This window comes from Mesoplodon mirus, assembly GCF_964341445.2.
Source record: "Mesoplodon mirus genome assembly, chromosome: 9".
Lineage (NCBI taxonomy): Eukaryota > Metazoa > Chordata > Mammalia > Artiodactyla > Ziphiidae > Mesoplodon > Mesoplodon mirus.
In genome coordinates this window covers 29,635,316-29,662,969 of record NC_138985.1, presented here as the reverse complement: position 1 = coordinate 29,662,969, position 27,654 = coordinate 29,635,316, and the positions used below count along the sequence as shown (strand labels likewise).

The window sequence follows — 27,654 nt, the reverse complement described above, 5'->3', positions numbered from 1 at the left end:
GAAAGTAAATGGTCTAAGCACCCCAATTAAGGAACAAAGATTGTTAGATGAGATCAAAAAGCAAGACCCAATATTAGGCTACTTACAAGAACCCTACCTTAAAATGACTCAAATAGATTCAAAGTAAAAGGTGGGAAAAGATATGCCATGCTACCACTAATCAAAAGAAAGGTGGAGTGGCTAAATTAATACTGGACAAAGTATATTTCAGAGCAAAGAATATTACCAGAGATGAAAAGAGTCATTCCATAATGATAAAGGGCTCAATATATCAAGAGGACATAGCAATGCTAAGCATGTATGCACCCAATAACAGAGCATCAAAATACACAGAGCAAAAATGAATAGAACTACAGGGAGAAAATGACAAATCCACAATTATCATTGGAGAAGTCTATATCCTCTCTCAATAATTTATAGAACAATAGACCAAAAACCCAATAAGATTGGGCTTCCCTTGTGGTGCAGTGGTTGAGAGTCCGCCTGCCGATGCAGGGGACACGGGTTCGTGCCCCGGTCCGGGAAGATCCCACATGCCGCGAAGCGGCTGAGCCTGTGAGCCATGGCCGCTGAGCCTGCGCGTCCAGAGCCTATGCTCCGCAACAGGAGAGGCCACAGCAGTGAGAGGCCCGCGTAGCGCAAAAACAAAAAAAACCCCAATAAGATTATAAAAACTTGAGTAGCAGAGGTGTGCAGGGGTAGGACAGGAGCCCAGTGGCACTGGGGTGGATACATATGGTTGTTGGGTGAAAAGGAGAAGTGACACTGGAAGGTGGACCCAAAGCCAGACTAGTGCAGGTGTGCAGGCCTTCCCAGTTTATTTAAAGCCTAACAGAAGGCAGAGGTGAGTTTTTAAACTCAGCACTCCCCCACTGAACCCAACCTGAGCCTCAGAGCCTTCACGTCACGGTGTCCCAGGCGAGCAGGCAACCAGCAGCCAAGATGGAAGCTGATGCCCCTTCAAGAGGAGGGTTGCCATCTCTGCAGGAAGGGAGGGCGATGTCCTTCTGAAGCTTAACCACGCCACCCATCAGATGCCAGCCCCGCCCCCTTATAGTCACTGCTTTGCTGTGTGGCTCTGGAGAGGCCCTTCACCTTTCTGGGCCTTATCTCCCCGTTTATAAAAAAAAAAGGAGTTATTCTGATTCTGGCTGTTTTCACTCGTTAATAGTCATGCACCTGGGAAATCTCTCTCAACTTGTCACCATCTGGCCCCCACTGCCCCCCACACACACCACTCTGCCAGAACCCTCTGGCCGCCCACCCTCCTCTGCAGGTCACCACAGCCCCCCTTCCCAGGCTCCAGCAGGTCTGGCTTGTGTGCTCCCATGCTGTCAATTCAGTTCTATTTTAACACAGCTCTCGACTTGGTCGTTGAAGGAAATAATCATTGTAATAAAAGCCCATTGAAGGCAGAACAAAGCCATTCCCCTCGGAGGCTGGTGCAGACCACCATACCTGGAGATCTCTGCAGCTAGGGGGGTCCCTCCCGGCCCCTCTCAGCACTGAGTCTCTCAGGGTGACCACGTGAGGTGTCTGACTTGGCCGCACACCAGACTCACCCAGGCCACAGCCCAGGCCCTGAGACAGGGACCAAGAATCAGTGTTTGTTAAACTGCCCCTACGGCCACATAATTCCAACGTGCTGTCAGAGCCGAGAACAAGTGGGAAGAGCAATGCTTGCTCACAGTTACGTGCACACAGGCACGTGGAGATCTTGTGCAATGAAGATTCTGACCCCGCAGGCCTGGGGCACCAAGATGCTAATCTCTGACAAGCTCCAGGTGGGTGATGCGAGACCCAGGGCCACACTCTGCAGAGTAAGAGACAGAAAATGGGAGCGCTGAAACCAAGGGTCAGAGGGGAGTCAGACGGCCCCGTGGCTCTTCTCCCCGGCCCAGACGCACTCACTCTCCTCTCTGAGGCTCGGTTTCCCTATCTGGAAATGGAGCCGTGACACCTCCTTGCCCGGCTTCCCTCTGCTTCAGTTCTGACCCGTGTCCACTGAGTGCCCTGTCCTAAGTGTGGTCCAGCTCGCCGAGCCCTGCAACAGTCCGACAAGACAGGGCCACTGTGACCGGGGCCAAACCCAGGTGCAGCCCTGGGTCCAGAGCCATGCAGGCCCGCAGTTAGTGACTTTAGGGAACGAAGGCTCTCAGGCTGAGGTGGAGGCAGATGATGAGAAGGCAGCCTATGCTCCTTTCTCCCACTGACTGCCCTGTTCCAAAGGCATCTTTTCCCCGCAGCTTGCTGACAGGCTCCCCACCACAGGCTCTGAAAGTCCACCTGATGTTCTCTACATCCAGCCTTTGTACCCATTCCTGGGCCTGTCTTGTCGTCCCCTGACAGTATCCTCTCAGTATCCTTCATGGCTGTCCTGGGCTCCACCCTCCTCCCACATGGGCACAGGCCAGGCAAGTCTCACACTGTTCGCCCCTGCTGGCTGCTGCCACTTCTGCCAGCCATGGCCCAACTGGACCTGGCCCGTCTAGACCACCTGGACCACCATCTAGACCCAACTGAACCTGGATCCATGGACGTGGATGACCTGGATTTTAATCCTCTGGACCTGGACCCCCTGGACCCCTTGGGCCTTGAATACCTGGACCCTGGACCTCCTAGATGTCCCCTGGACATTGAATACCTGGACCCCCTGGACCTCTTGGACCCCTTGGACCTGGACCCCCCTGGACCTGGACCACCTAGACATCCTCAGCCTGACCCAACCGCCACCTGTCAGATCACTGAGACCCAGCCCAGGGCTTTCTCGTCCTCCCCTCCCACTTCTCCCCACCACTGGAGCCCCTTCCTCCTCTTCCTTCCTGCTTCCTCATGGACAGAAGCTCCATGAACCCAGAATCTCCATGTGTCCCAGAATCGCCACATACCCAGCACCACAGGGGCCTGGCCAGGGCAGGTTGAGAATGTATCATCAAGGACCACATGACATCCTAAGGCAGGTTTCCTGGGATAACTTCTCCCACCCATGGGGGCGGGAGGCGGGGTGGGAGGATGCTGTGAGGATGCACAGGGTAGGCACCATGGGACACCTGTCTGATCAACGACAGGTGCCCTCCGTGAGGGGGTGGGGAGACTGGTAATTACGGCACCATTTCTTTTTTTTTTTTTAATTTTATTTTTGCTGTGTTGGGTCTTCGTTTCTGTGCGAGGGCTTTCCCTAGTTGCGGCGAGCAGGAGCCACTCTTCATTGCAGTGCGCGGGCCTCTCACTATCGTGGCCTCTTTTGTTGCAGAGCACACGCTCCAGAAGCGCAGGCTCAGCGGCCATGGCTCACGGGCCTAGTTGCTCCGCGGCATGTGGGATCCTCCCAGACCAGGGCTCGAACCCGTGTCCCCTGCATTAGCAGGCAGATTCTCAAACACTGTGCCACCAGGGAAGCCCATGGCACCATTTCTGATGCACAGGCTTAAGGGGCTCCCAGCCAAACCCAACAACCTGCCCTGTGTTATAACAGTGAGGTAAAGATGCAGATTCCTGACAACACCAAGAAAGTGTGTTGCCGCCACCCACTCAAGCTACCAGCTGCATTAGTAGAGGTCTCGGGAATTAAATTGAAATAGAAAACCATTTCAGTTTGTTCCATCAGAGAAACAAAGAAAATGCAGGACTGTGTTCCTTCTGTCTAGGGGACTTCCAGACTCTGGGAGATGATAAACAGCCAAACAGATGCATTTCCAAGAGAAAGGCCTTTTATGGCCAGTCATTTGGAGATGAAATACAGAAGCTCTCGTTCTCCTCTGGTGCAAATCAGCAGCGAGCAGACTCAGCAGGCTCTGCAGCGATGGGCCACGGCCAGTAGGGCTGTGGGAGGGTGTGGTTTCTGAAAGGTTCTGCCCCCAGTGTCTGCAGTCTGAGGAGTTCCCTCCCCACACTGGACCTCAGTTTCTGTATCTATACGATGAATAGGGACGTCAGAGGACCTTCAAACACCTCTCGGCTAACCACCTCCTTGCAATCACTGCGTCACTGGGGTACTTGATATCCAGCCGCTGCATCTGGGCTCGCTTGAGTCCACAGAATCCAATGTGACAGTAGGTGGCTCAACAGCAGGACAACATTACTCCCACCAGTGACAAAAACAGTGACAGTGACATGTTAATACACATACACACTGGCATGGGCACTCTGTCTGGGGGTGCTGTAAGTGAGCCCCTGGGAGCCACAGTTGCTAGCAAACTCAAGTGCCCACAGAATGCGTCCCAGGCACTGATGGGAGCTTCCCATACATACAACCCTTTCATTCCACACTCTTGGGCCCCGCATGTCGTTATGGAGACTGAGCTCATTGAATCCAAATGGCAATCACAACAGCCCTTTATAGGTTGCTATTCCTGCATCCACACTAGAGTGGGGGAAACTGAAGCTAAGGGCCAGTAAGTAAGTGTCTTATAATCTTGGGGTTAAGCTGCTGCAAAGGGAGGCCCCCAGGATTCACACCCAGACCCAAGGGGCTGGTCAAGGGCTAGGCATGAAACCGAGCAGTAGGCCTTGGATTAATTAGTAGAACTTCAACCAAAAGTGAAAAAGGATAGGGGAAGAGGCTTTTTAAACTCAAGTAAGTAAATTTAACTTAGTCCAACTATTATTTTTGGTTTTACACTGGCCAGGTGAATTGCCATGACACACGATGTCCTGATTCCCTATCTTTCCATTTGTATGTTGTTTGTTGTTAAAAAAGGGAACCTCATTTGGGTAAGTCGAGGGAATTGTTGGACTTCACCCTTCTGTTTTTGTGCTACAAGAGTTGAATTTTGTTCTTTGTGTGTATCTTTGCATTTGTCTTGGGCATAAGTGTGACTTCTATGGGAAACAAAATTTGTTTTCTGAATGCAGCACCTCAGGGTGCATCCTCCAGAAGTGGACCACTTCCAGTTGCAAACCAATGAAACGTAAAAAGATGATTTTCCTTTGTAATACAACCTGGCCATAATACTTCCTAGATTCAGGGGGGAAAATTTGCCCTTTAATGGGTCCCTAAACTACGCTACTATTATGCATTAGAGCTATTTCACAATAGAGAGGAAAAATGGGATAAGATTTATAAACTAATAAGCTTTATATTGAAATAAATACCTGATTCATGAATAAGTTTTAAAATGAAGGTATGGGACTTCCCGGTGGTGCAGTGGTTAAGAATCTGCCTGCCAGTTCAAGGGACACGGGTTCGATCCCTGGTCCAGGAAGATCCCAGATGCCACAGAGCAAATAAGCCCGTGCTCCACAACTACTGAGCCTGCACTCTAGAGACCACGAGCCACAACTACTGAGCCCACCTGCCACAGCTACTGAAGCCCACACACCTAGAGCCCGTGCTCCACAACAAGAGAAGCCACCGCAATGAGAAGCCCACGCACCGCAATGAAGAGTAGCCCCCACTCGCCACAACTAGGGAATGCCCGTGCACAGCAACGAAGACCCAACCTAGCCGAAAATAAATAAATAAATAAATAAATAAATAAATAAATAATTTAATGAAGCTATGAGATCTCTGCCTATCTGGATATATGTATGTCTGTGTATACTTTATAATTATATGTCTTTATCCTTGGATAGTATTACCAAAACTAATTTGTAAATGAGCTCTACTTAATTGGCTTAAAGAAAAGTAAGTGCTTACAAATCAAAATTTCTAAATACAACAAAAAACTAACCAAAATGAATTTCAGGTTCATGTGATCTGGGGAATATTCAGTATTAAGTTAATATCCAGCATTAAAGTTAGTTTAAGTATAGTTAATACAGACATGTCTTTAGAGTCATCAATGTTAAGTATGATAATTTTATTGTACCTAAGTTTACTGAAAGTTAGTAAATTCATATTATATCTATTGAAAAATTGTCAACAAGAAAATTAATTTGGTATGATGATACTGTCATAAGTAAAAAAAATAGAGATAAGTGGTATAGAAGCTTTTAGGTGAACTCTTCAGAAGTAATTACGTTTTAGTCTTTCCAGATTCTTAGTAACTTGAAACTTTCGAGTTTTGCTGAATTAAGTTAAAGGATAAAAATTTCTTGAAGGTCTAGGTCATTTTTAAGTTAAAATACTGGAATATTGATTGCTAGACAAGTCTATCTTCTTTTGTCTTATGAGAGAAAAAAAAACTAAAGATGTTTGGGTTTATTAGACACACATCTTGAACCACTTTAAAGAGAGAAATTATGCTATAAAAATGTATTTTAAAAAAATATGTTTTTAGAGGTTAGAGAGTTTATAAGTTTGCCAATCAGAAAACGTTGGTATAACAAACAGTTCAGTTAGTTGGCTTTTGGTTTTTGCTGGCGATTAAGGTTTTTAAGGGTCAAAAATTCAAATAAATATGTGATTAAACTATTAAAAATAATAAGGAAATCATTTCAGAATGTAAAGAAAATACGCTGTCAGCAAGAGAAGGATGGAGATATTTTTGTTAAAGAAAAAGGGAAAATAATTTTGTCCTAGAGCTCATTGTTTCTAGATGGGAAAAAATAAGGGACAAACTTATATAGATACAGAAAGTTGTAGAAAGTTTATGGAAAAGGAACCTTAAGGAAAGAGTTTTGTGCATGGTCAGGATTGATTGAGATTAGATTGAATTTAAAAGCAAACTAATACAGGACTAGAGTTTGTTTTTCTCTCTCTGTTAAGAGAACAAAGTTTTCCTGGAATATTGAGCTGCCTTGATAACAGATTGTAAGTTTCTTTCTCTAGCTAACTTTGAGTTTCCCAAAGGGCCCCTGAGCCATCTCAGAAAGACATATTAAACTAATTAAGATTATTTGGTCTATTAAACTACATGGAAAACATTATATGAAAAAATTTCTCTAATAAAGTTGTAACAGAGTATAACTACTCGTGACATGTATCACTGCTTGCTTTAAGTCTACTGCTTGGAGCATGTGCAATGTTTGTGTGACAATTTGATCTAATTGATAAGATGTATAACCTATAAAATGTTTCCCTGTCAACATACCTTTGTAGCTGTTTGTTATGTCTGATTAGTTTTCCCCCAACATGGATAACTAGGCAAACATATAAACAAAAAGTAGGAGTAGCACCAAGGGACATGATAGACCCAGAGCAGGCAGCAAACACAATCAAGGGACAGATATTTTTATCATCAGTGCTTTCTACTGAAAGATTTGGAGTCAAAAGGGGGAAATGACAGAAGAAATTTTCACATATTGAGGTATAGGGAAGCCTTTCTGGTTTACATGATTTTTTTTTTTTTTTTTTTTCAGTACACGGGCCTCTCACCGCTGTGGCCCCTCCTGCTGCGGAGCACAGGCTCCGGACACGCAGGCTCAGCGGCCATGGCTCACGGGCCCAGCCACTCCGTGGCATGTGGGATCTTCCCGGACCGGGGCACGAACCCGTGTCCCCTGCATCGGCAGGCGGACTCTCAACCACTGCGCCACCAGGAAAGCCCGGTTTACATGATTTAACTCAAATTTTATGCTAATTTAAAACAGCCTGTTTGTGGTCTACTAAACATACATTGTATGTCTGCTTTAACCATTAAGGGAAAAAATACATTTGGAGAATAGTACAAACATGCATTTTGATTATTATCCTCATTGTAATATATCTACTGATTTTCAAATGTTTGTCTAGGTGCTATGACAAAGCAATCAAAGAGGGAAGTAATGTTTTCATAATACAAAATATTGATGCTAAGCTTGGAAATAGGGACTATTTCCAACTCTGTGTCTGTTCCCCAAATTGAGGCAGGACTAGGTCCCATTTCACCAGGAAGTAACCAGAGTGATCATCACCCCATTCCCTCAAAGATTTGGGAAAAGTTAAAACAAAAACGGAACTAAAACCAAGTTCCTGTCAAGTTTATGACTAACCTTTCTATCCAAAACTTTATTCCCTTTCATATTCTGCACCTGTTCCTCCTCAGGATTGGAAAATATCAAAGAAAAGGGGGGGGGGGCTTCCCTGGTGGCACAGTGGTTGAGAGTCCGCCTGCCGATGCAGGGGACACGGGTTCGTGCCCCGGTCCGGGAAGACCCCACATGCTGCAGAGCGGCTGGGCCCATGAGCCGTGGCCACTGAGCCTGCGCGTCTGGAGCCTGTGCTCCGCAATGGGAGAGGCCACAACAGTGAGAGGCCCGCATACCGCAAAAAAAAAAAAAAAAAAGAAGCTGACAATGATATTTCAAATAAGCCCAATTTTGCATCTTACAGCCAGGGAAACTGAGACCAGTGAGGGCAAGGGAGCATCCCAAAGGACCCAGGGGACAGTGGCCCCCACGGACAGGGCCTGAGACCCTTGAACGCCAGGCCAGGGCTCCCTCCTCCCAGAGCTGGCCAGGCTCAGACCCTGCTCTGCAACTCCCAGTCTCAGCAAGTCTCTCCCACCGAAGCCCTCCCCAAACACGCATACCCTATTACTTGTTCTTGGATGATTTCTTTAGAACGATCTTTCAGAACAACCTTTTCATTCAATCCATTCCCAATTTGTGAGCAATGTGTTCTCCCAGGAGTTGTGTTTTCTTGCTGGAGAAGGGATCTGGGAGGGGAAGCCTCGGAAAGCCGCCCCCTGCCCCCTCCAGCCAGTCTCTCCAGACGCGCACACACACTCACACTGAAACATTGTCCTCGGAAGATCTAGCACTCCCAGTTCTGGATTCCTTTCATCCACACCCCTGCGCCTGGTGTGAACTTAGGAGCCCCGGGACGAGGAGCGCACTATCTCACGGGGAGGAGGGAGACGGACATGCCCGCCGCCGCTGCTCGCTCGGGTGTCGCGCTGGCATGGCGTCCCCAGCTCCAGGGCAGCGAGGCCGGGGACATCGCAGCTGGGAGGAGCAGGCCCAGGCCGAGTCTGCGGCTGGCGGTGCAGAGCCCGCAGGAAACCCTGCGCCTTCCTTCCTAGTCCGGTCGGTCGCCATCAGCTTGGAGAGAGCCTGGGGGCCGCACCCGGTCACCCCTCGCCCTTCCGGAGCGGGGCGCGCCGGGCTCGCCCAGGTCGGTGCAGGGGAGGAGGTGCAGCCAGGTGCGGATGCAGGAAGGCAAAGGCCGCGCGGATCCCACGGCCCCAGAGGCGGTTGGGGCCCCCCGGTGCCGGACCGAGCGTCCCCTTACCGCAGAGCAGCAGCAGCAGCAGCAGCAGTAGCGGGAAAAGGTGCGGGCGCCGCCGCGCTCTTGTCTCCATGGCTGACCAGCTGTAGCGCGCGGTCCAGCTGTGTGGCGCACCATCCAGCTGCGGCGCGCGGTACAGCTGAGTCCGGCTGGGGGCGCTAGGGGCGCCCGGGGGCGGAGCCCAGGCGGGGATGGGGCCACAAAAAGCCCGCCCCCAGGAGGTGCCTTCCCCCAGGATGTGCTCTGCGCCCCTTAGGATGCGCCTCCCTCCCACCCAGGTGCCCTCCCTCAGGTCGTGCTCCTCCAGGACGTGCTCCCTGTCAGGACGCTTCCTCCCCCAGGACGCTCCCATCCCTAGGACGAGTCACCGAAGGACGCGTCCTATCCCCCAAGATATGTCTTCCCTCACTGGACGGTCCTTCCCCAGGACGGATCCCCTCCCTAGCGCAAGCCCCCTTCCTGCAGCCCTGGAGGCGCGGCCCACCGCAAGTGAGCGCCTGGAAGGCTCCACCCATCTGGGCTGCGGGGCAAGATGAGGGGTGGGTGAGGGCAGCCTGCCAAGGGCGGGCAGGATCCTGCGGATGCATCCACCCTCACCCCAGCCTGAAGAAGAGCTGGGCAAGGTGTCTGGAGAAGGACTGCTGTGCATCTCTGTGCCATGAGAGACCGGGGAGGGCAGCCCCCCTGGGGAGAGAGCTGGCTGAGAATGGGGATATCTGTGTGTGAGGGTGTGGAGAAGAGCCCTCAGGGTGGAGCGCAGCTGATCCCCGAACTCTTATTGGCCTCAGGCCCCCAGGATACTTTCCTGGGGCCTCGCCTGTGCCAGGAGCCTTTGCACCCCTCTGGACTAGAGCAGGTGGGGCCCTACACGCGTGCACTCGGCTGCACTCACGCACACACCCCACTGCCCATGGCTAGAACCGTGTCCTCAGGCCCTGGTCCTGCCCTGTGCCCTCTGGAGGCCTCAGGGGACAAGACGAGGGCCAGGAGAGTGACTGGGTACCCCTAAGGACCTGACCTAGAGGAGTGTCATGGGCTCCGAGGGAGGGAGGGACCTGGGATTCTCCAACCATGGGTCACTTCACCTGGCTTGGTCACCTCTGTCACCCTCAGCCCCTAGCATAGACTCTGGCCCCATGGAGAGCTGGTCACATTGTCACTGGTGGGGACCCCTCTGCCCTACGGTGCCCCCAGTCCATCCCCCCCAGCACGTGCTGGTCTGAGGGCTCCGGGAGCAGGGTCGGGAATATGGGGGCCCCCTCAGGGATTGGTTGCTCTCAGCCTGGGCCCTTCCCAAGTCAGAGGGATGGAGCAAGTGGGCTCCCCACCTGGACAAGGGCTCCACCTCTCTGAGTGGTGGGAGGTGGGTAATAACCCCACCCCGAAGTCCAGGTCCTGCGAGGGAGGGCCGGGTAGAGGGATTCTAGTACAGGCCTCGCAAAACAACTACCTTGCAAGAGCTGAACTGACCTTTCTTGCATGAGGAAGTCCACTTAATAAGGGATTGAAGCTTTCTGTGCTTTTTCTGATTACAACCAGAATTATTTCAAGGGAGAATTCAAGCTAATTAAAATTGACCAGCCGTCCTGCCTGCCTTCTGCCCTAGTTGGTGGCAAGCACAGATGCAGGGGCGACTCAGAACCTGTGACCCAGGCCTTCCACGCGTTCAGCGGGGGCTGAAGTCTCAGCCAGTGTTTCCTGCCAGCTGCCCTCTCTCAGATGCCCTGCACCAAGGGAGACAAGCCAAGAGCACGGTCCAGGTGTCCACCAGTGTCCCAGGAGGCCACAGACTCACAGAGGCCTACACCACTCCACGAGAGAGGCTAGGCCAGACCTCGCAGGCAATTGTACACAGCTAGCAGGCTGGAATGGGGGAGATGGGCCAGATCGGGGGGCAGACCAGACAGCACCCTGGAGCCTGCGCCAGCCTGGGGCTGTGGCTCCACACTGACGGTACTAGGGAACGAGCACCCTGGGAGGCAGGGCGCTGGAGGAAGCTGCTCCCCTGTCTGGGACGCCCTCCCCTCCCCCATCCCATAGACTCGGCTCCCTGCATCCCACTTCCATGGAGCTCCTCCGTGCCCCAGGGCAAACTCCCAAGGCCTACAGGCTGCCCACGCATCCCCGTTAGAGGGAGTGCCTGAGAGGCAGGGCCCTGGCTTCCGTTCCCTGTGCACAGTGCCACGGCCCGCACAGGGCACGTGGTCTGCTGGTGCAGGTGGTTTCAGGCAGGTAGTGAGAAGGGGGTTGGGAGAGTCCCAAAGGGGCCATCGTGCTGGGGCCCCACCCTGCTGCTCCCACATTCATCCTGTCCTGGCCCCCGCTGGGCACACTGGACCCCCCTGTGCAGAGCTGTCTCCCCTGCTGAGAGCCGGCTGCTCCCCTTCTCTCCGGAGAGGTCATCAGAGACTCTTCAAAGGTCATCAGACTCTTGGCTGCCCCTCCCCCTGCCCGATCCAGGCTGGCATTAGTGGTTGCTATGGTCTGTGGATCACAGAAGGAGGGACGTTCTGGGAACTCCAGGGCCAGAACTTAAGAGATGGGCAGCTCTGGCTTGTTGCTGTGCAGAGCTGCTTCTTCACGGACAAGGAGCAGCCATGTGGGCGGCCCTGGGGTGAGAGGTCACCTCGACATTCCTCCAGCTGCACTGAGGTCCTGGCTGAGCCGGAGCCAGCCTCCCCCAGGGTGGTGAGGAAGGACGCGTGTTTGCTGTCTACGCCACTAGGTCTGGGTACACGGGTGTGAGGGTGTGATGTTCCCAGGAAGACAGGAGGGGCTGTCCCTGTGGAAAGATGAGCTTGAGAGGGGAAGGTGGGAGGGTGGAAGCTGGGTAAGGGGACACCCTGGACAGGTGGGTTAGGGTCAGTGCTCATGAGAGTGGGTGCTGCCCTAGGACGATGCTGTTTCATCCACAAGCAATCTGCCCTTAAGATGGGGAGAGGCTGTAGCCTGGATCCCTCCAGGATGGAAGCCCCTACTCACAAAACAGCCAGCTCCTCTGGGCCAGGCTGATGATGTCTGGGAGGCCAGCTGCAGCCCTCGGGCCTCAGGGCAGAGAGAACAGGCCAGGTCCAGGGGATTCCCTGAGCTCACAGGCTTTGCTCTCAGAGGAGCCAGTCACCCCTCCCTAGAACCATCTCCTCCCCACATGGATGGATCCAGAAACCCACCTGAGGGTCTCCCAGCCAGCCCTCCTCCTGTTCCCCTGAAGCCCCAACTGCCCTCGGTTCAGCTCACACACCCTTGAGAACAGGTCCAATCAGCTTTTATAGGAACCCGCCCCAAGCTCGAAAACTTCCCCTAGAAACGACAAATCTGGTCCAAGTCCTGGTGTCGGCTCTTCCATTAGACACTCCCAGGGCCTGGCCCCCTCCCCACATGGCGGCCCAGATCTGGGTTTCAGAGTGGGGTGTGGGGGAGCAGGGGGTCCAAGATGCACAAAAGTCCAGCCAAGCTCTGTTATCTCCTAAACACAAGACGCTCAGGAAAAGAAAAAAAAAAAAAAAAAACCCTCAGGGAGCTTCAAGTTTTCCATCTGAAGCTGAAGGGGATAACTGCCCTGCTTCGTTCTCAGGTCAGAGGTGAGGACTGAGGTCAAAGAAGCTTCTCTGTGCTGAGATTCACAGGTACTGGGGGATGCAGGTGGAGGTGCTGGAGGTGAGGATGGTGGAGGTGGACATGGTGGAGATGGTGATGGAGATGGTGGCGATGGAGATGGTGGAGCTGGAGATGGTGGAGCTGGAGATGGTGCAGATGGTGGTGGAGGTAGAGATAGAGATGGTGGAGGCGGACATGGTGGAGGTGGACATGGTGGAGATGGTGATGGAGATGGTGGCGATGGAGATGGTGGAGCTGGAGATGGTGGAGCTGGAGATGATGCAGATGGTGGTGGAGGTAGAGATAGAGACGGTGGAGGTGGACATGGTGGAGGTGGACATGGTGGAGCTGGACATGGTGCAGATGGTGGTGGAGGTAGAGATAGAGATGGTGGGGGTGGAGACGGTACAGTGGAGATGGAGGTGGAGATGGGGAGGACCCAGATGGCCATGACAGGCCCAGAGTAGCCATCATGCCTGTCGGCCTCATCTGGCTCCCCCTTGCAGCACACCCACTCTGAGCAGGCGGCTTCCACATTGGGAAGGCAAGGCCATCAGACCCCACCTTCTCTAGCAGGCCTGCAGGCAGCTCCCTGAGGTCCTCTCCTCACCCCTGCCTGGCCACGGGCCACCAGATGGGAAAATAGCAGATGTGTTGATTGAGGAGGGGCCCCTGCAGGGTCCAGGGACCCATGCCAGGTCCTCTGGGAAACACAGGCACTGGACGAGCACAAGACCCCACAGGTAAGACAGGCCCTCCCCTGTGGTTCACGGTAGGCTCAGGCCCTGTGGAGTAAGCTGAGCCCTCAAGGGTGAGCCCAAGTGGTTTTTCTCCCCTGCGAGTGGCCTGGCAGCCATTGCCACCCAGAGACCAGCTCCGAGGGTGTCATGGGGTGGGGAGATCCCCTGCCCCTAGGGGAGGGGACAGGGCCCACTGCTGGATCCCACAGGGGCTGCTCTCCGTCTGTACTGCTGGGCCCCAGGGTCTGAGACCCCAGAGAGGAAGCGGCGGCTCCTGCACCTGCGTCTTCTCACGTGTGACACGGGGACGCTCGGTCCCCACGCTCACGTATGATGCGCCCAGGCAGCACCTGGCCCCTGACTCGCTCCTCCTGAGGGTGCGGCCCCCTGCCACCGGGGTCTGCTGACCAGGCGTCCCTACAGCTGTGGTCCTGCGTTCCTTCGTAGGCCACCCAGTCTCCGTTCACAGTTCTCTATATCAGACTATCCCATGCCAGTTACTGTGTGGCTTCTCTCTCCGGATCCAGCCCTGACTGACACAGTATTCTCATGATATTTATTCAATAATTTTTCTCGTAATGGTTTTAGGAGCAAATTCTCTCGACAGTAAAGGAGCTGCTTCTCTAAGTAGAGGGTTTGTGAGCAAATGGGATCAGAGAAACACGGGGCGTCTCGGCTCCACGCATCTCGCCCAGGAGCCAGCATGAGAGGAGCCGAGGCTTACGGCCGGCCGACTCCTCCTGGGAGACTCCCCTCAAAACCCAGACCGTGGGAGACTTGGCTGGACAGGCCGGCGGAGCGGGGCAGGTGCACGGGTACTTGGCGCCCCCTGCCGGTGAAACACTGTCTCTCCATCCTCAGTGAAGCGCCGGACGTGACTCCCGCATGTGATGCGGCAGAGCGTCTGTATACAAAGTAGGGGCGGCAGGGAGATCCCCCTCGGCCGGCCGGGAGAGGGACCTGACCCTCAGCTGTTTCCCAGGGCCCAGAACTCAACTCTGTGTTGCTGTTGTCGTTTCTGTTGTTGTCGCTGTCGCTGTGAAACACACATCACATAAAATTTACCATCCTAACCACTTTCAAGTGTACAGTTCAGGGGCATTAAGCGAACTCACATGTGCTACCATCACCACCACCCATCTCCTGAACTTTTCATCTTCCCAAACTCTGCCCCCATTAAGCAGTAATTCCCCTTGTCCTCTCCCGCAGCCCCTGGCAACCACCATTCTACTTTCTGCCTCTGTGAATCTAACTGCTTAGGGACCTCATAAGTGAATTCACTTTTGTGTCTGACTTAAGTCATTTCCCATAATGTCTTCCAGGTTCATCCACATTGTAGTATGTGTCCTTCCTTTTTGGGGCTGAAGAATATTCTGCTGTATTATACACCACATTGTGTTTATCTATTCATTATCACCCACTTCCTCTTTAAATGAACAAAGCAAGTTTACTTTCATTTAATTTCATTTTTGTAAAACCTATCAGAAAATGTTTTCAGGAAAATACACCAAAATGTTACCCATGGTCATTTCTGGATCTGAAGGGATTTGGGGTGATTTTTTTTTTTGGCTGTGCCCCACGGCATGTGGGATCTTAGTTCCCCAACCAGGGATCAAACCCGTGCCCCCTGCAGTGGAAGCGCGGAGTCTTAACCTCTGCACTGCCAAGGAAGTCCCCGGGGTGAATTTTAATTTGTGTTCCTGTTTGTTTTCTCATTTTCCTATAGTGGTGTATGTGGCATGTGGTAGGTCTTATGTCATATGTGTGCTGTGAGACTTTGCGTTTGCATTTATATGTGTGTGAACACGTGTGTGTTATGTGCTGCATATACGTGTGTGTGGTGTGTGGGTATGTGTGGATGTCTGTGTATGTGCAGTGTGTGTGGGTTTGTGTGTGTGGTGTGTGCCATGTGTGACACGCATGTGCTGTGTGTACCTGTGTGCACGTGTGTGCAGTGTGCCGTGTGACACACATGTGCTGAGTGTAACTGTGAGTGTGCATGTGTGTGATGTGAGTGTGCTCCCCAGCTGGACACAGTGAGCACAGTCCTTTCCCAGACTTGACCTCCTCCCTCCACAGCACCTGACCCTCAGCCCTCGGACCCCACCCACCTGTGCCAGGCTCCTGCCCTGTGGCGCGGGCAAAGGACAAGCTGATTTCAGGGCCGGTTTGGAGCACGGTTCTCGTGAGCTCAGGGGTAAATGTGACAATGACAGCAGCTGCCCCGCCTCTCCCAGGGCTGGAGGAGCAAAGGTACTTTGGACACTGGGGGGCACAGTGTGAGTTGAAGGGATGTTCTTTGGGGACGCACTTTCCTTCTCCTGTAAGAGGATGCGGCACTCAGTACGGAGACCAATGGGGACAGAGGGAGAGGCAGGAAACCCCTCCCCACGTGACACTGCAAAGCAAGAACCAGTTCTTTAGAGGCCAAGGAGCCCAGGGGCCCGGCTCCGCTCCAGGATGGTCTCGGGGAGGAGGGCTCCAGCACCACACGCCCCCTGGTGGCTGGGCTTTTAACGTCATGGATGAGAAGATGAACCTGGACTTCGGTGAAAGAGAAAGAGGAAGACCAGTGTGGTTAGCAGAATAAAAGTCCCCAAAGATGTCCTGGCCCTGATCCCCAGAACCTGGAAATATGTCACCTGATGTGGCAGAGGGACTTTGCAGATGTGACTAAGGCACAGACCTTGAGATGGGAAGATCATCCGGGGCTGTCTGGGTGGGACCAACCTATCACCTGACCCCCTCAATCAGGGAGACCTTCCCGCAGGTCTGAGAGGTGAGGTGGAAGGAGGAGGCACCAGAGGGACTCCGCCCACCACTGCAGGCTCTGAAGAGGGACGACGGGGCCACAGGCCAAGAAACATGGGTGGGGGACTTCCCTGGTGGCACAGTGGTTAAGAATCTGCCTGCCAACGCAGGGGACGTGAGTTCGATCCCTGCTCCAGGAAGATCCCACATTCCGTGGAGGAACTAAGCCCGTGCGCCACAACTACTGAAGCCTGCGCGTCCTAGAACCCGCATGCCGCAACTACTGAGCCCACGTGCTCCAACTACTGAAGCCCACGCACCTAGAGCCCATGCATCGCAGCAATGAGAAGCCCTGCACCACAACGAAGAGAAGCCCCCGCTCGCCTCAACTAGAGAAAGCCCTCACCCAGCAATGAAGACCCAAATCAGCCAAAAATAAATTTTTAAAAACAAGAAACATGGGTGACCTCAGAAGCTGAGAGCCAGTGAGGAAGGGGGACCTCAGTCCTACAACCGCAAGGAAGTGAATTCTGCCAGTGACACAAACAAGCAAGGAAATGGACCCTCCCCTGGAGTCTCCAGGAAGAAGGGGGTCCTGAGACACCCTGATTGTAGCCCAAGGGACCCAAACTGGACTTCTGAGCTACAGAACTATAAGAGGATAAGTGAGTGGATTTAAGCTGCTGCGTTTGTGGTGTCATGGCAGCTCCAGAAAACTCATCCACCCTAAAACAAATACGGTAAGTCCCCTATGTATGAACGAGTTCCGTTCTGAGAGCGCATTCGTAAGTCCAATTTGTTCATAAGTCTAACAAAGTTAGCCTACGTACCCAACTAACACAAGCGGCTATGTAGTACTGTGCTGTAATAGGTTTATAATACTTTTCACACAAACAATACATAAAAAACAAACACAAAAAATAAAGAAAACATTTTTAATCTTACAGTGCAGTACCTTGAAAAGTACATTATTACAGTACAACAGTTGGCATACAAGGGCTGGCATCAAGTGAACAGGCAAGAAGAGTTACTGACTGGAGGAGGGAGAGGAGGTGGGAGATGGTAGAGCTGAAGGATCGTCAGCAACAGGAGTCAGAGGGAAAGCTGCAATGTCACTCACGCCTGACGTGGATGGAAGGCATGTTCACATCTTTGAAAGTTCACAACTTGAAGGTGCGTATGTAGGGGACTTACTGTACAGCTCACGTCTTGCCTTGGGCTCCCTGAAACAGACCCCGACACCAGGAACCAGCATGAAACCAACGTGAGTGGTTTCTGGGGAGGCCCAGGGGAGTGGGGTTCACTTGAGGTGGGAGAGGCGAGAGAGGGCGCAGGGGAGGAAAGGAGGTCCAACCCCAGAGGAGTGTGGGCCAGGCCAAAAGCAGTGAAGCCCCCAGGCGGGGCTCAGGGAATGTCCGTTTTATTTTGTGTGCAGTAGGCCTGCTCTGCAGAGCTGATTAGATGGCACTTTCAGCAGGCCCCTATAGCCACAGGGAGGGCACAGCCGGCAGATGCTGACAGGACTCCAGAAAGGATGGACAGAGTGAGAGAGAGTGACTAGTCAAGGATGGATGCCCAGGGAGTGCCCCAGCAGTCCAGTGGTTAGAGCTCCACGCTTCCACTGCAGGGGGCACGGGTTCGATCCCTGGTCAGGGAACTAAGATGCCACATGCCGCGCGGTGAGGCCAAAAAAAACCAACCAAACAAACAAAAACCAAAAACAACCACAACAACGAAACACAATTTTTAAAAAAAAGATGGCTGCCCAGGATGGCAGCTCAAACCCCCAGTGGGTGCTGGTGGCAGTCCCTGAGTAGGGGGAAGAAAGATGTGGGCTGGCAGGAAGGGGTCTGCTTGAGCCCTGCAGGGGAATGTCCCCAGGCAGGTCCATGCCTGGGCCTGGAGACCAGGGGGCAGGTTGGGTGGAGAAACAGGCCTATAGGTCTTTGGCATCCAGATGGTATCTGAAGCCAAAGGAAAACACGAGATTCCCAGGTAAAGTGTAGAGTGAAAAGAAAACGAGCCCAGACAGAGGCTTGGGCGCTCTGACGCTGAGGTGTTCCTGGAGCACCATTTCTGAACCACCCAGACCCCGGTCCTGTCACTGAAGTTTCTGGAAAACTCGGGCTTTGGAGCCAGCCCTCTCGGCTGGAAACCTCAGGCTGAGGGTCTGTGAAGTGAGCACATGGCTGAAACTCTGAGCTTCAGGATTTTAGCTTGAAGATGGAGCGCAGGGTCCACGCAGAGCTGCAGTGGTGCCCACGTGAGCCGGGCCGTGTGCTCCGACCCTCCATGCCATGCTGCACCACACACACTGCCGAGTGACAGCAGAATTCAAGGAACTGAACAAATTGAACAAAAGGACAGGGCCTTAAACAGGCAGCATTTAAAATCAAAGAGGAAAGAGTGGGCTTGGAGCAATCTGTCAGCTTTGAGGGAAATTAATTATATTAGTTCCTGACCTGACACACATTCGCACACATACGATTTCCAACGCACCAAAAGAACTTAACGTTAAAAAATCCATCAGCGTATTACTAAAACTACAGAAGGATGTGTTTATAACTCTGGGCTAGGTTAGTCCGGGTTATAGCAAGAAGGCATAAAGTAGCGCACAATTCTGACCACATAAAATTTTACATCTTTCACAAGACAAAAAAATACCATAGAGTGGTAATAAAAACAACCTAATGAAAGAAAGTATTTGCAACACACAGAATTCATATCCAACAGGTAAGAGGAATGCCTACAAATCAGTAACAGCCTGACAGGAAAGGGCACGGGCCACAGAGTATGAACAAGCAGGGCACAGGAGACGATGAAACGGGGTAACATAAAATGCGGTCACCTCGCTAGTCATTAAGGAGTCAAAATTCAAACAGGTGTAAATTCTGATGCCATCAGTGTGCCTGACACCCACAGAACAAGCTTGGCTGGCTGAGGGGTCCTGCTGAGCACCAAGCCACAAGGCCCGTTCCATGGTCCTGGATGGAGATGGACGCTGGCCACTGCAGGAGTGACCCTGCCAGGACAATATAGGAGGCCATCTCCTGCCCCGCTCCTCCCCTCTCCAGTCCCCCTGTGACGCCTCCTACCGCAGAATCTAACAGGAAGCCAGCTGGCAACACGGCCTCGGAGATGTGGCTCTCAGATCCCTCGCTCTGTGTGACTATTTAGGTTTAATTACCCGCGGTGAAACAAATTACAGATTCAGGTCCTCAGTTGCACTAGTCACGCTGGTACTCAAGAGCCTCCTGTGGCTGCACATACTGGACACACTTCCACCACTGGAGGAAGTTCTGGGGAGCAGCGCTGCCCAAATCACAGGCGCGGGCAGGCTGGTGGCAGTCCACGATGGCACGCTTGTCCTCACAATGTCTCCTGGGGGCAGAGAGGGGGGCCGTCTCCCCAAACCTCCCTTCTCAGGCTTGAGAAATGTGCGCATTGCAGAGGTGCTCCCCACTTCCCTGGGGACCAGCAGAGAGACCGCCACACTCACCCCCTGCCTCGGCCGTCTCCCTCTACTCCTCCCCTACAATCACCTCTTTCACCACGTCCAGACAGGGGTGGGACACACATGACCGCTGCCCATCCACCCATTCACTCAGCAGGTATACACTGGAAAAGTCCCACCATAAACAAGCTTTCCTTTTCCAGCTGGACCCTGACAGATATTCCGGCTGAAGTTCGCATTAGTGATGGCAGACCTGAGCCTTCAATAACATGACCTACTTACCTGATCGATGACCTGATTCGCATGAAGTCCCTCTGTAGCACATGGTGGATGGAGCCTGGCTTGTCTAAGTGCCCTGGCTTCAAATCCCGGCCCTGCTCTCCTACACACCCCTGGGGCTGAAATGAAAGAACGGTTGTCTGTCTCCTGTGGGAAGCATGCTCTTTGAACAGTGCCAAGTCAAAAGTGTGCACCCAATGTACACCTGCTGAATTAATGGATGGATGGGTGGTGGTCATGCATGTCCCACCCTCTCTGGCTGGCAGCTCACTCAGCCTGCCAAAGCTGGTGAGCAAGAGAGCCATCACATCTGCATTTTGAGAAGCGGTTAGGAGGACGGACCCTGAGGCACAAGGTCACAGGGAGAGGGAGGTAGGAGAGAGTGAGGAGTGGAAGTGAGGTATTTAGGGCTAACATTGGCAGGACTTGGCCAGAAGCCCCCCGGGCTTAGCAGGAGAGGGGCTGGCCGGAGCCCAGAGGAGAAACAGGGCTGCCGGGCGGGTGGGCCGTGCAGAAGCCCCAGCAAAGCAGAGGGCTCGGCCACGTGCCTTCAGGACCTCGCCATTGAGAGGCTGGTTGCAGGAGGTTAAGCCTCCTGCCAGGCACAAAGGAGGGGCTGCCAGGCCAGGAGCGCCTGGTGTCACAGTGGGCACAAGAGGACCACACATCACGGGAGCAGGACGATGAGGGCTAGGGGTGCCGACAAGAGGTGGCAGAACCTTGGCAGGAGTGGGTTCAGAGGCGGCGGGCCTGCTCTCCCTGCACTGAGCCTGAGTGGGGAGCTGTGTGCAGTCTCTCCAGCCACAAGGGACCTCTGCTCCCCGCTCCAGGCGTCTCTGTGCCCTCGCTGTTCACTTACGATGCTGACTTTTCTCATTCTTGGAAACCACCATTTCCTCCCTCGGGGGCCCTCCTCCATGTCTGCTCCCCGGGATGACTATGCCTTCTGTCTCCACCTGGCTCTGCCCCCAACTTCACACGCCAAGATCCAGCTCTGGAGTCATCTCCTCTGAGCAGCTATCCCTGGCTCCTTCTTTGACACCCCCTCCCACTTCTGGGCTCAGGATTCTCTGTGGTTACAGCTCTCTGCTGTGACATCTGGTAGCCCCAAGCCACCCCCTCCGCAGCTTGGGAAACGGGTTTTGCCATTAAGTGCTGGAATAGAACTGTCTTTGCCGAACTTAATGAAACTGCCAGGCAGCATGAGCAGTGGAGAACACTGGTCTGCAGAGAGATGGAGCCCAAATGCCGGTTCTTCCTCTGGTCTAGCTGCGTGCTTCCCCCACCTCTGTGTGATCCATGGTTTCTCCTTTTGTTACCGAGTCCAAGCTCGCTCTGCTCACCGCACGACAGGCCAATAAATCAGAGACAGGTGTTGAGGCACGCTGGCAGATCGAGAAGATGGCAGATTAAAGTCTCAAAATAACCATCTTATCAGGGTTTGGATGCCAGTTTCTCTTATAGCACAGAGAGTGGGAGGAGATGAGGAAGTAAAGTAAAAAGGCCATAAGTTTTGCAAATATCACCTGGAATGACCAGCCTCAGGGAGGGGAGGTGTTCATTTCTTCTTTCTTGCAGCCATCCACAAGTGGACAGGGCCAGATGTTTTCCTGAACAAAGGCACTTTGGTTTAACATTAAGGCAGAGGGGCGGGGTTCCCCGAGGCAGGCCATTGTGTATAGACAGTATCCTTTTAGTGAACAAAAGCAGCGGAAAGTGAAGGTTAAAGTAAAAGAAACAGATCCAACATGTCAAATTTGGCTCTTCCTGTTACACTTTTGCTGTGCAAACTGCTTTTTAATTTTTTAGATTAGATTCATGTAAAATAATAGAACATGGAAGATGCCAAATTGTTTTTAATTAATTTGTTATGATCATGCTACCACTCGGTAATTGTAAAAGCCTCTTTTAAAGTTAAAGAGTGACATCAGAAACATGGTTGAGTGAAAAACTACCTTTGTCCTTCCCCTTCGATCTATGCCCAGTAAAACATCCACAGCTCAGCAAAGGCTCCTCTGCCCAACACAACAGGACGGGGAATGTCCACACATCAGTACATCTAAAGGTGGGTGAACTGAAATAGAGAAGACAGAACCGTGGGAACAGTGGGATGGGTGCCTGCCTGCAGTCCCAGCCCTCTGACCACGGCAGCTGAGCCCACAGCTTCAGAGAACCCAGGAGCAGCAGAAGGGGCACATACGACTCAGGCCTCCCGGCTGCACCGGCACCTGTGGCCACAGGTAACTGGGCAGCAGTGGCAGTGAGGGCTGGGGGACCATCCTCCCAGCCGCTGAGGCGCCCACGACACGACCCCATCTGCAGTGGTGGAGCCCGGGAACCTTAAAACACCAGACACAGGAGAGGTGCCCTGTGGACCCTGGCTCCCCTCCCCTTGTCTTCCTCCTCCACAGGGAGCCTGTGTCTCAGGGGATCCCAGACATAAAGAAAGAGCCCACCATCCCAGGGATGGCAGAAACAAGGCACCAATGACCCCAGAGGCACAAGAAATGACAATGAAGGCACAGAGCCATACTTCTTACAGAGACGATGAAGCTGGAAAGTGCACTGAAATAGAACCAGAGGCAGCTCAGCTAAGAGAACCCAAAAACTTGTGTGCTAGCGCCACCTACTGGAAAATAAAAGAAAGGACTCTAACTCCTAACCTGTCCAGCCTCAAATGCACCAGCAAAGGAACAGTTCATCAAACATGAAGAATCACAGTAACACTACATAAAAAGAAAATGACAATTCTCCAGACACCAAACATAAAGTCATGAAATATTGTGATCTGATAGAGAATTCAGATAGCTGTCATCAAGAAACTCAGAGAGATACAAGAAACTTCAGAAAGGCAGTTTAATGAGCTCAGGAATAAAAATGATGAACAGAAGGAACACTTTACCAAGAAGACCGAAACTCTAAGAACGAACCAAAGAGAAATTATGGAGCTGAAGACCTCAATAAATGAGATGAAGAGACTATTAGCACTGGAAATGGAGCAGACCATATGGAAGAGAGAATTAGTGAGCTCCAAGATAGAAGATAGAAATCTAACAATAATACAAGTAAAAGAGGAAAGAGAAATAAGATATTCCTTTAAATGAGGAGATCATACAAGAGCTATCTTTTAGAAAGGGCAATATTAGCATAATGGGTATCCCAGAAGGAGAAGAGAGGGAGAAGGGAATTTATTTAAAGAAATAATAGCTGAACACTTCCCAAATTTGGGGAAGGAACTGGATACACAAGTCCATGAAGCTACAAGAACACCTAATTACCTCAACGCAAGAAGACTTTCTTCGAGACACATTACATTAAAATTGCCAAAAGTCAAGGACAAAGAAAGAATTTAAAGGCAGCCAGGGAAAAAAGAATGGTAATCTACAAAGGAACCCGCATTAGGCTATCAGCAGATTTCTCAGCAGAAACCCTACAGGCTGGAAGGGAGTGGAGTGACATTCTCAAAATACTGAAAGATAAAAATTGTCACTCAAGAAAACTCTATACAGGGACTTCCCTGGTGGCGCAGTGGTTGGGAATCTGCCTGCCAATGCAGGGCACAGGGGTTTGATCCCTGGTCCGGGAAGATCCCGCATGCCACGGAACGGCTGGGCCCGTGAGCCATTGCCACTGAGCCTGCGCGTCCAGAGCCTGTGCTCCGCAATGGGAGAGGCCACAACAGTGAGAGGCCCGCATACCGTGCAAAAAAAAAAAAAAAAAAAAAAAAAAAAAAAAGGTTGGGGGGAGATGAGGTTAGGAGGCTAGTTTTGATACTGTATTTCCATAATAATTTACACAAGTTTTTTAAATAAATTTATTTATTTACTAATTTATTTTGGCTGCATTGGTTCTTCATTGCTGCACACAGGCTTTCTCTAGTTGCAGCGAGCGGGGGCTGCTTTTTGTTGCAGTGCACGGGCTTCTCATCGGGGTGGCTTCTCTTGTTGTGGAGCACAGGCTCTAGGCACATGGACTCAGTAGTTGTGGCACATGGGCTTCAGTAGTTGTGGCTCACGGGCTCCAGAGAGCAGGCTCAGTAGTTACGGCGTATGGGCTTAGTTGCTCTGCAGCATGTGGGATCTTCCTGGCCCAGGGCTCAAACCCTTGTTCCCTGCATTGGCAGGCACACAAGATTTTTTAAAAAGAAAAAGGACTATTTTAGCTATGAGGCATTTTATACAAACCTCAGGGTAACCAAAAAAACATAAACACAGAGCAGAGACATGAAACACACAAAAAAAGGAAACTGAGAAAAATATCAAAGAAGACCACCAAACCAAAATGGCAGACAGAAACACAAGGAAAAAGAAACAATGGAGTTATAGAGAAACCAGAAAACCAAAGATAAAATGACAGTACTAAATCCTCATTTATCAATAATCACCCTAAGTGAAACTGGATTGACTTCACCAATCAAAAGACACAGAGTGGCTGCGTGGATTAAAAAATAAGATCCAAATATATGCTGCCTCCAAGAGACTCACCTCAGCTCTGGAGACAAACATAGGCTCAAAGTTAAGGGATGGAAAATGATACTTCAAGCAAATGGCAGCCAAAACAAAGCTGGTATAGCCATACTTATATGAGACAAAATAGACTTCAAGCCAGAAAAGGTAACAAGAGACAAAGATGGACATTATGTATTGATAAAGGAAACAATTCATCAAGAAGACAGAACAATAATCGATATATATGCATCTAATATAGGAAAACCAAAATATTTAAAGTAATTACTAACAGTTATAAACGGAGAAATTGACTGTAACACAATAACAGTAGAGGAGTTTAACACCCCGACGTCAGTGGAAAGATCATCCAGACAGAAAATCAACAAGGAAACAACACCCTTAAGTGAAACATCAGACCAGATGGATTTGATAGATTTATAAAGAACATTCTATCCAAACGCAGCAGAATACACATTCTTCTCAAGTGCACTTGGAACTTTCTTAAGGATAAACCATATGTTGAGACACAGAAGAAGTCTCAATAAATTTAAGATTGAAATCATATTAAACGTATTTTATGATCACAGTGGTATGAAACTAGATGTCAACTACAAGAAGAAAGCTGGAAAAATCACAAATATGTGGAGACTGAACAACATGCTACTGAACAACTATTGGGTCAACAAAGAAATCAAAGGAGAAATCACAAATTACCAGAAGACAAATAAAAATAAATAGGGCTTCCCTGGTGGTGCAGTGGTTGAGAGTCCGCCTGCCGATGCAGGGGATGCGGGTTCGTGCCCCGGTCCGGGAAGATCCCACATGCCGCGGAGCGGCTGGGCCCGTGAGCCATGGCTGCTGAGCCTGCGCATCCAAAGCCTGTGCTCCGCAACGGGAGAGGCCACAACAGTGAGAGGCCCGTACCGCAAAAAAATTAAAAAATAAAAAATAAATAATAATAAATATACTACATACCAAAATGTGATGCTGCAAAAGTGGTACTAAGAGAGAAGTTTATAGCAATACAGGTCAACTCAAGAAACAGGAAAAATCTCAAATAAACAATCTAACTTTATACCTAAAGGAACTAGAAAAAGAACAAACGAAGCCCAAAGTTAATATAAAGACTGAAATAATAAAGGCCAGAGCAAAAATAAATCAAATAGAGACTAAAAAGACAACAGAAAAGATCAAAGAAACTAAGAGCTGGCTCTTTGAAAAGACAAACAAAACTGACAAACTATTAGCTAGACTCACTAAGGAAAAAAGAGAGAAGGCCTTGATAAATAAAATCAGAAACAAAGAAGAGGAAAAAAAGACAGATACCACAGGAATACAAGGACTATAAGAGAATATTATGAACACCTACACACCAACAAGTTGAACAACCTAGAAGAAATGGACAAATTTTTAAAATCATACAAACTTCCAAGACTGAATCAGGAAGAAATTTTAAAAATCTGAATATACCAATCACAAATACTGAGACTGAAGCAGTAATCAAAAAGCTTCCAAAAAACAGGGACTTCCCTGGTGGTCCAGTGGTTAAGACTCCGTGCTTCCACTGCAGGTGGCACGGGTTCAATCCCTGGTAGGGGAACTAAGATCCTGCACACCGCACGCTGCAGCCAAAATTTTTTTCTTTTAAAAGCATCCAAAAAACAAAAGTCAGGCACCAGACAGCTTCACAGGTGAATTCTACCAAACATTCAAATAAGATTTAATACCTATCCTTCTCAAACTATCCCAAAAAATTGAAGAGAAGTGAACACTTTCTAACTCATTTTACAAGGACAACATCACCCTGATATCAAACCAAAGACAACATAAAAAAAGAAAATTACAGGCCAATATCTCTGATGAACACCGATGTAAAAATCTTCACCAAAATATTAGCAAACCAAATTCAACAATACATCAAAAGGATCATACACCACAGTCAACTGGGGTTTATTCTAAGGACACAAGGATGGTTCAACGTCCACAAGTCAATCAATGTGATACACCACATTAACAAAATGAAGGATAAAAAACATATGATCATCTCAATAGATTCAGAAGCATTTCACAAGATTCAACACCTATTTAGGATAAAAAAAAACTTTCATCAAAGTTGATATAGTGGCCACCTCCTAGAGTAATGGAAATAAAAATAAAAATAAACAAATGGGACCTAATGAAACTTAAAAGTTTTTGCACAGCAAAGGAAACCATAAGCAAGATGAGAAGACTACCCTCAGAATGGGTGAAAATATTTGCAAACAACGCAACTGACAAAGGATTAATCACCAAAATATACAAGCAGCTCATGGAGCTCAATATCAAAAAAACAAACAACGCAATCCAAAAATGGGCAGAAGACCTAAATAGACATTTCTCCAAAGAAGATATACAGATTGCCAACAAACACATGAAAGGATTCTCAACATCACTAATCATTAGAGAAATGCAAAGCAAAACCACAATGAGGAATCACCTCACACGGGTCAGAATGGCCATCATCCAAAAATCTACCAACAATAAATGCTAGAGAGGGTGTGGAGAAAAGGGAACCCTCTTGCACTGTTGGTGGGAATGTAAATTGATACAGCCACTATGGAGAACAGTATGGAGGTTCCTTAAAAAACTAAAAATAGAACTACCATATGATGTAGCAATCCCACTACTGGGCATATACCCTGAGAAAACCATAATTCAAAAAGAGTCATGTACCACAATGTTCATTGCAGCTCTATTTACAATAGCCAGGACATGGAAGCAACCTAAGTGTCCATTGACAGATGAATGGATAAAGAAGATGTGGCACATATATACAATGGAATATTACTCAGCCATAAAAAGGAACAAAACTGGGTCATTTGTAGTGAGGTGGATGGACCTAGAGTCTGTCATACAGAGTGAAGTAAGTCAGTAAGGGAAAAACAAATACAGTATACTAACGCATATACTGGAATCTAAAAAAAAAAAAATGGTTCTGATGAACCTAGTGGCAGGACAGGAATAAAGACACAGACATAGAGAATGGACTTGAGGACAAGGGGAGGGGGAAGGGTAAGCTGGGATGTAGTGAGAGAGGGGCATGGACATATATACACTACCAAATGTAAAACAGATAGCTAGTGGGAAGCAGCCGCATAGCACAGGGAGATCAGCCTGGTGCTTTGTGACCACCTAGAGGGGTGGGACAGGGAGGGTGGGAGGGGACGCGAGAGGGAGGGTGTATGGGGATATATGTATACATATAGCTGATTCACTTTGTTATACAGCAGAAAGTAACACAATATTGTAAAGCAA

General features: G+C 50.3%; 1 protein-coding gene across 1 annotated transcript in view; it reads right to left on the bottom strand.

The window, feature by feature from the left end:
- The window catches only part of RAMP3 (receptor activity modifying protein 3), a gene marked incomplete at its 5' end in the record, with an annotated part of 44,714 nt that overhangs the window by 8,563 nt on the left and 8,497 nt on the right, over positions 1-27,654 (bottom strand). Inside the window, one exon of the mRNA XM_082632989.1 lies at positions 15,540-15,746. Coding sequence (XP_082489115.1) covers positions 15,540-15,746 — 207 coding nt within the window. The remainder of the gene's footprint in view (positions 1-15,539; positions 15,747-27,654) is intronic.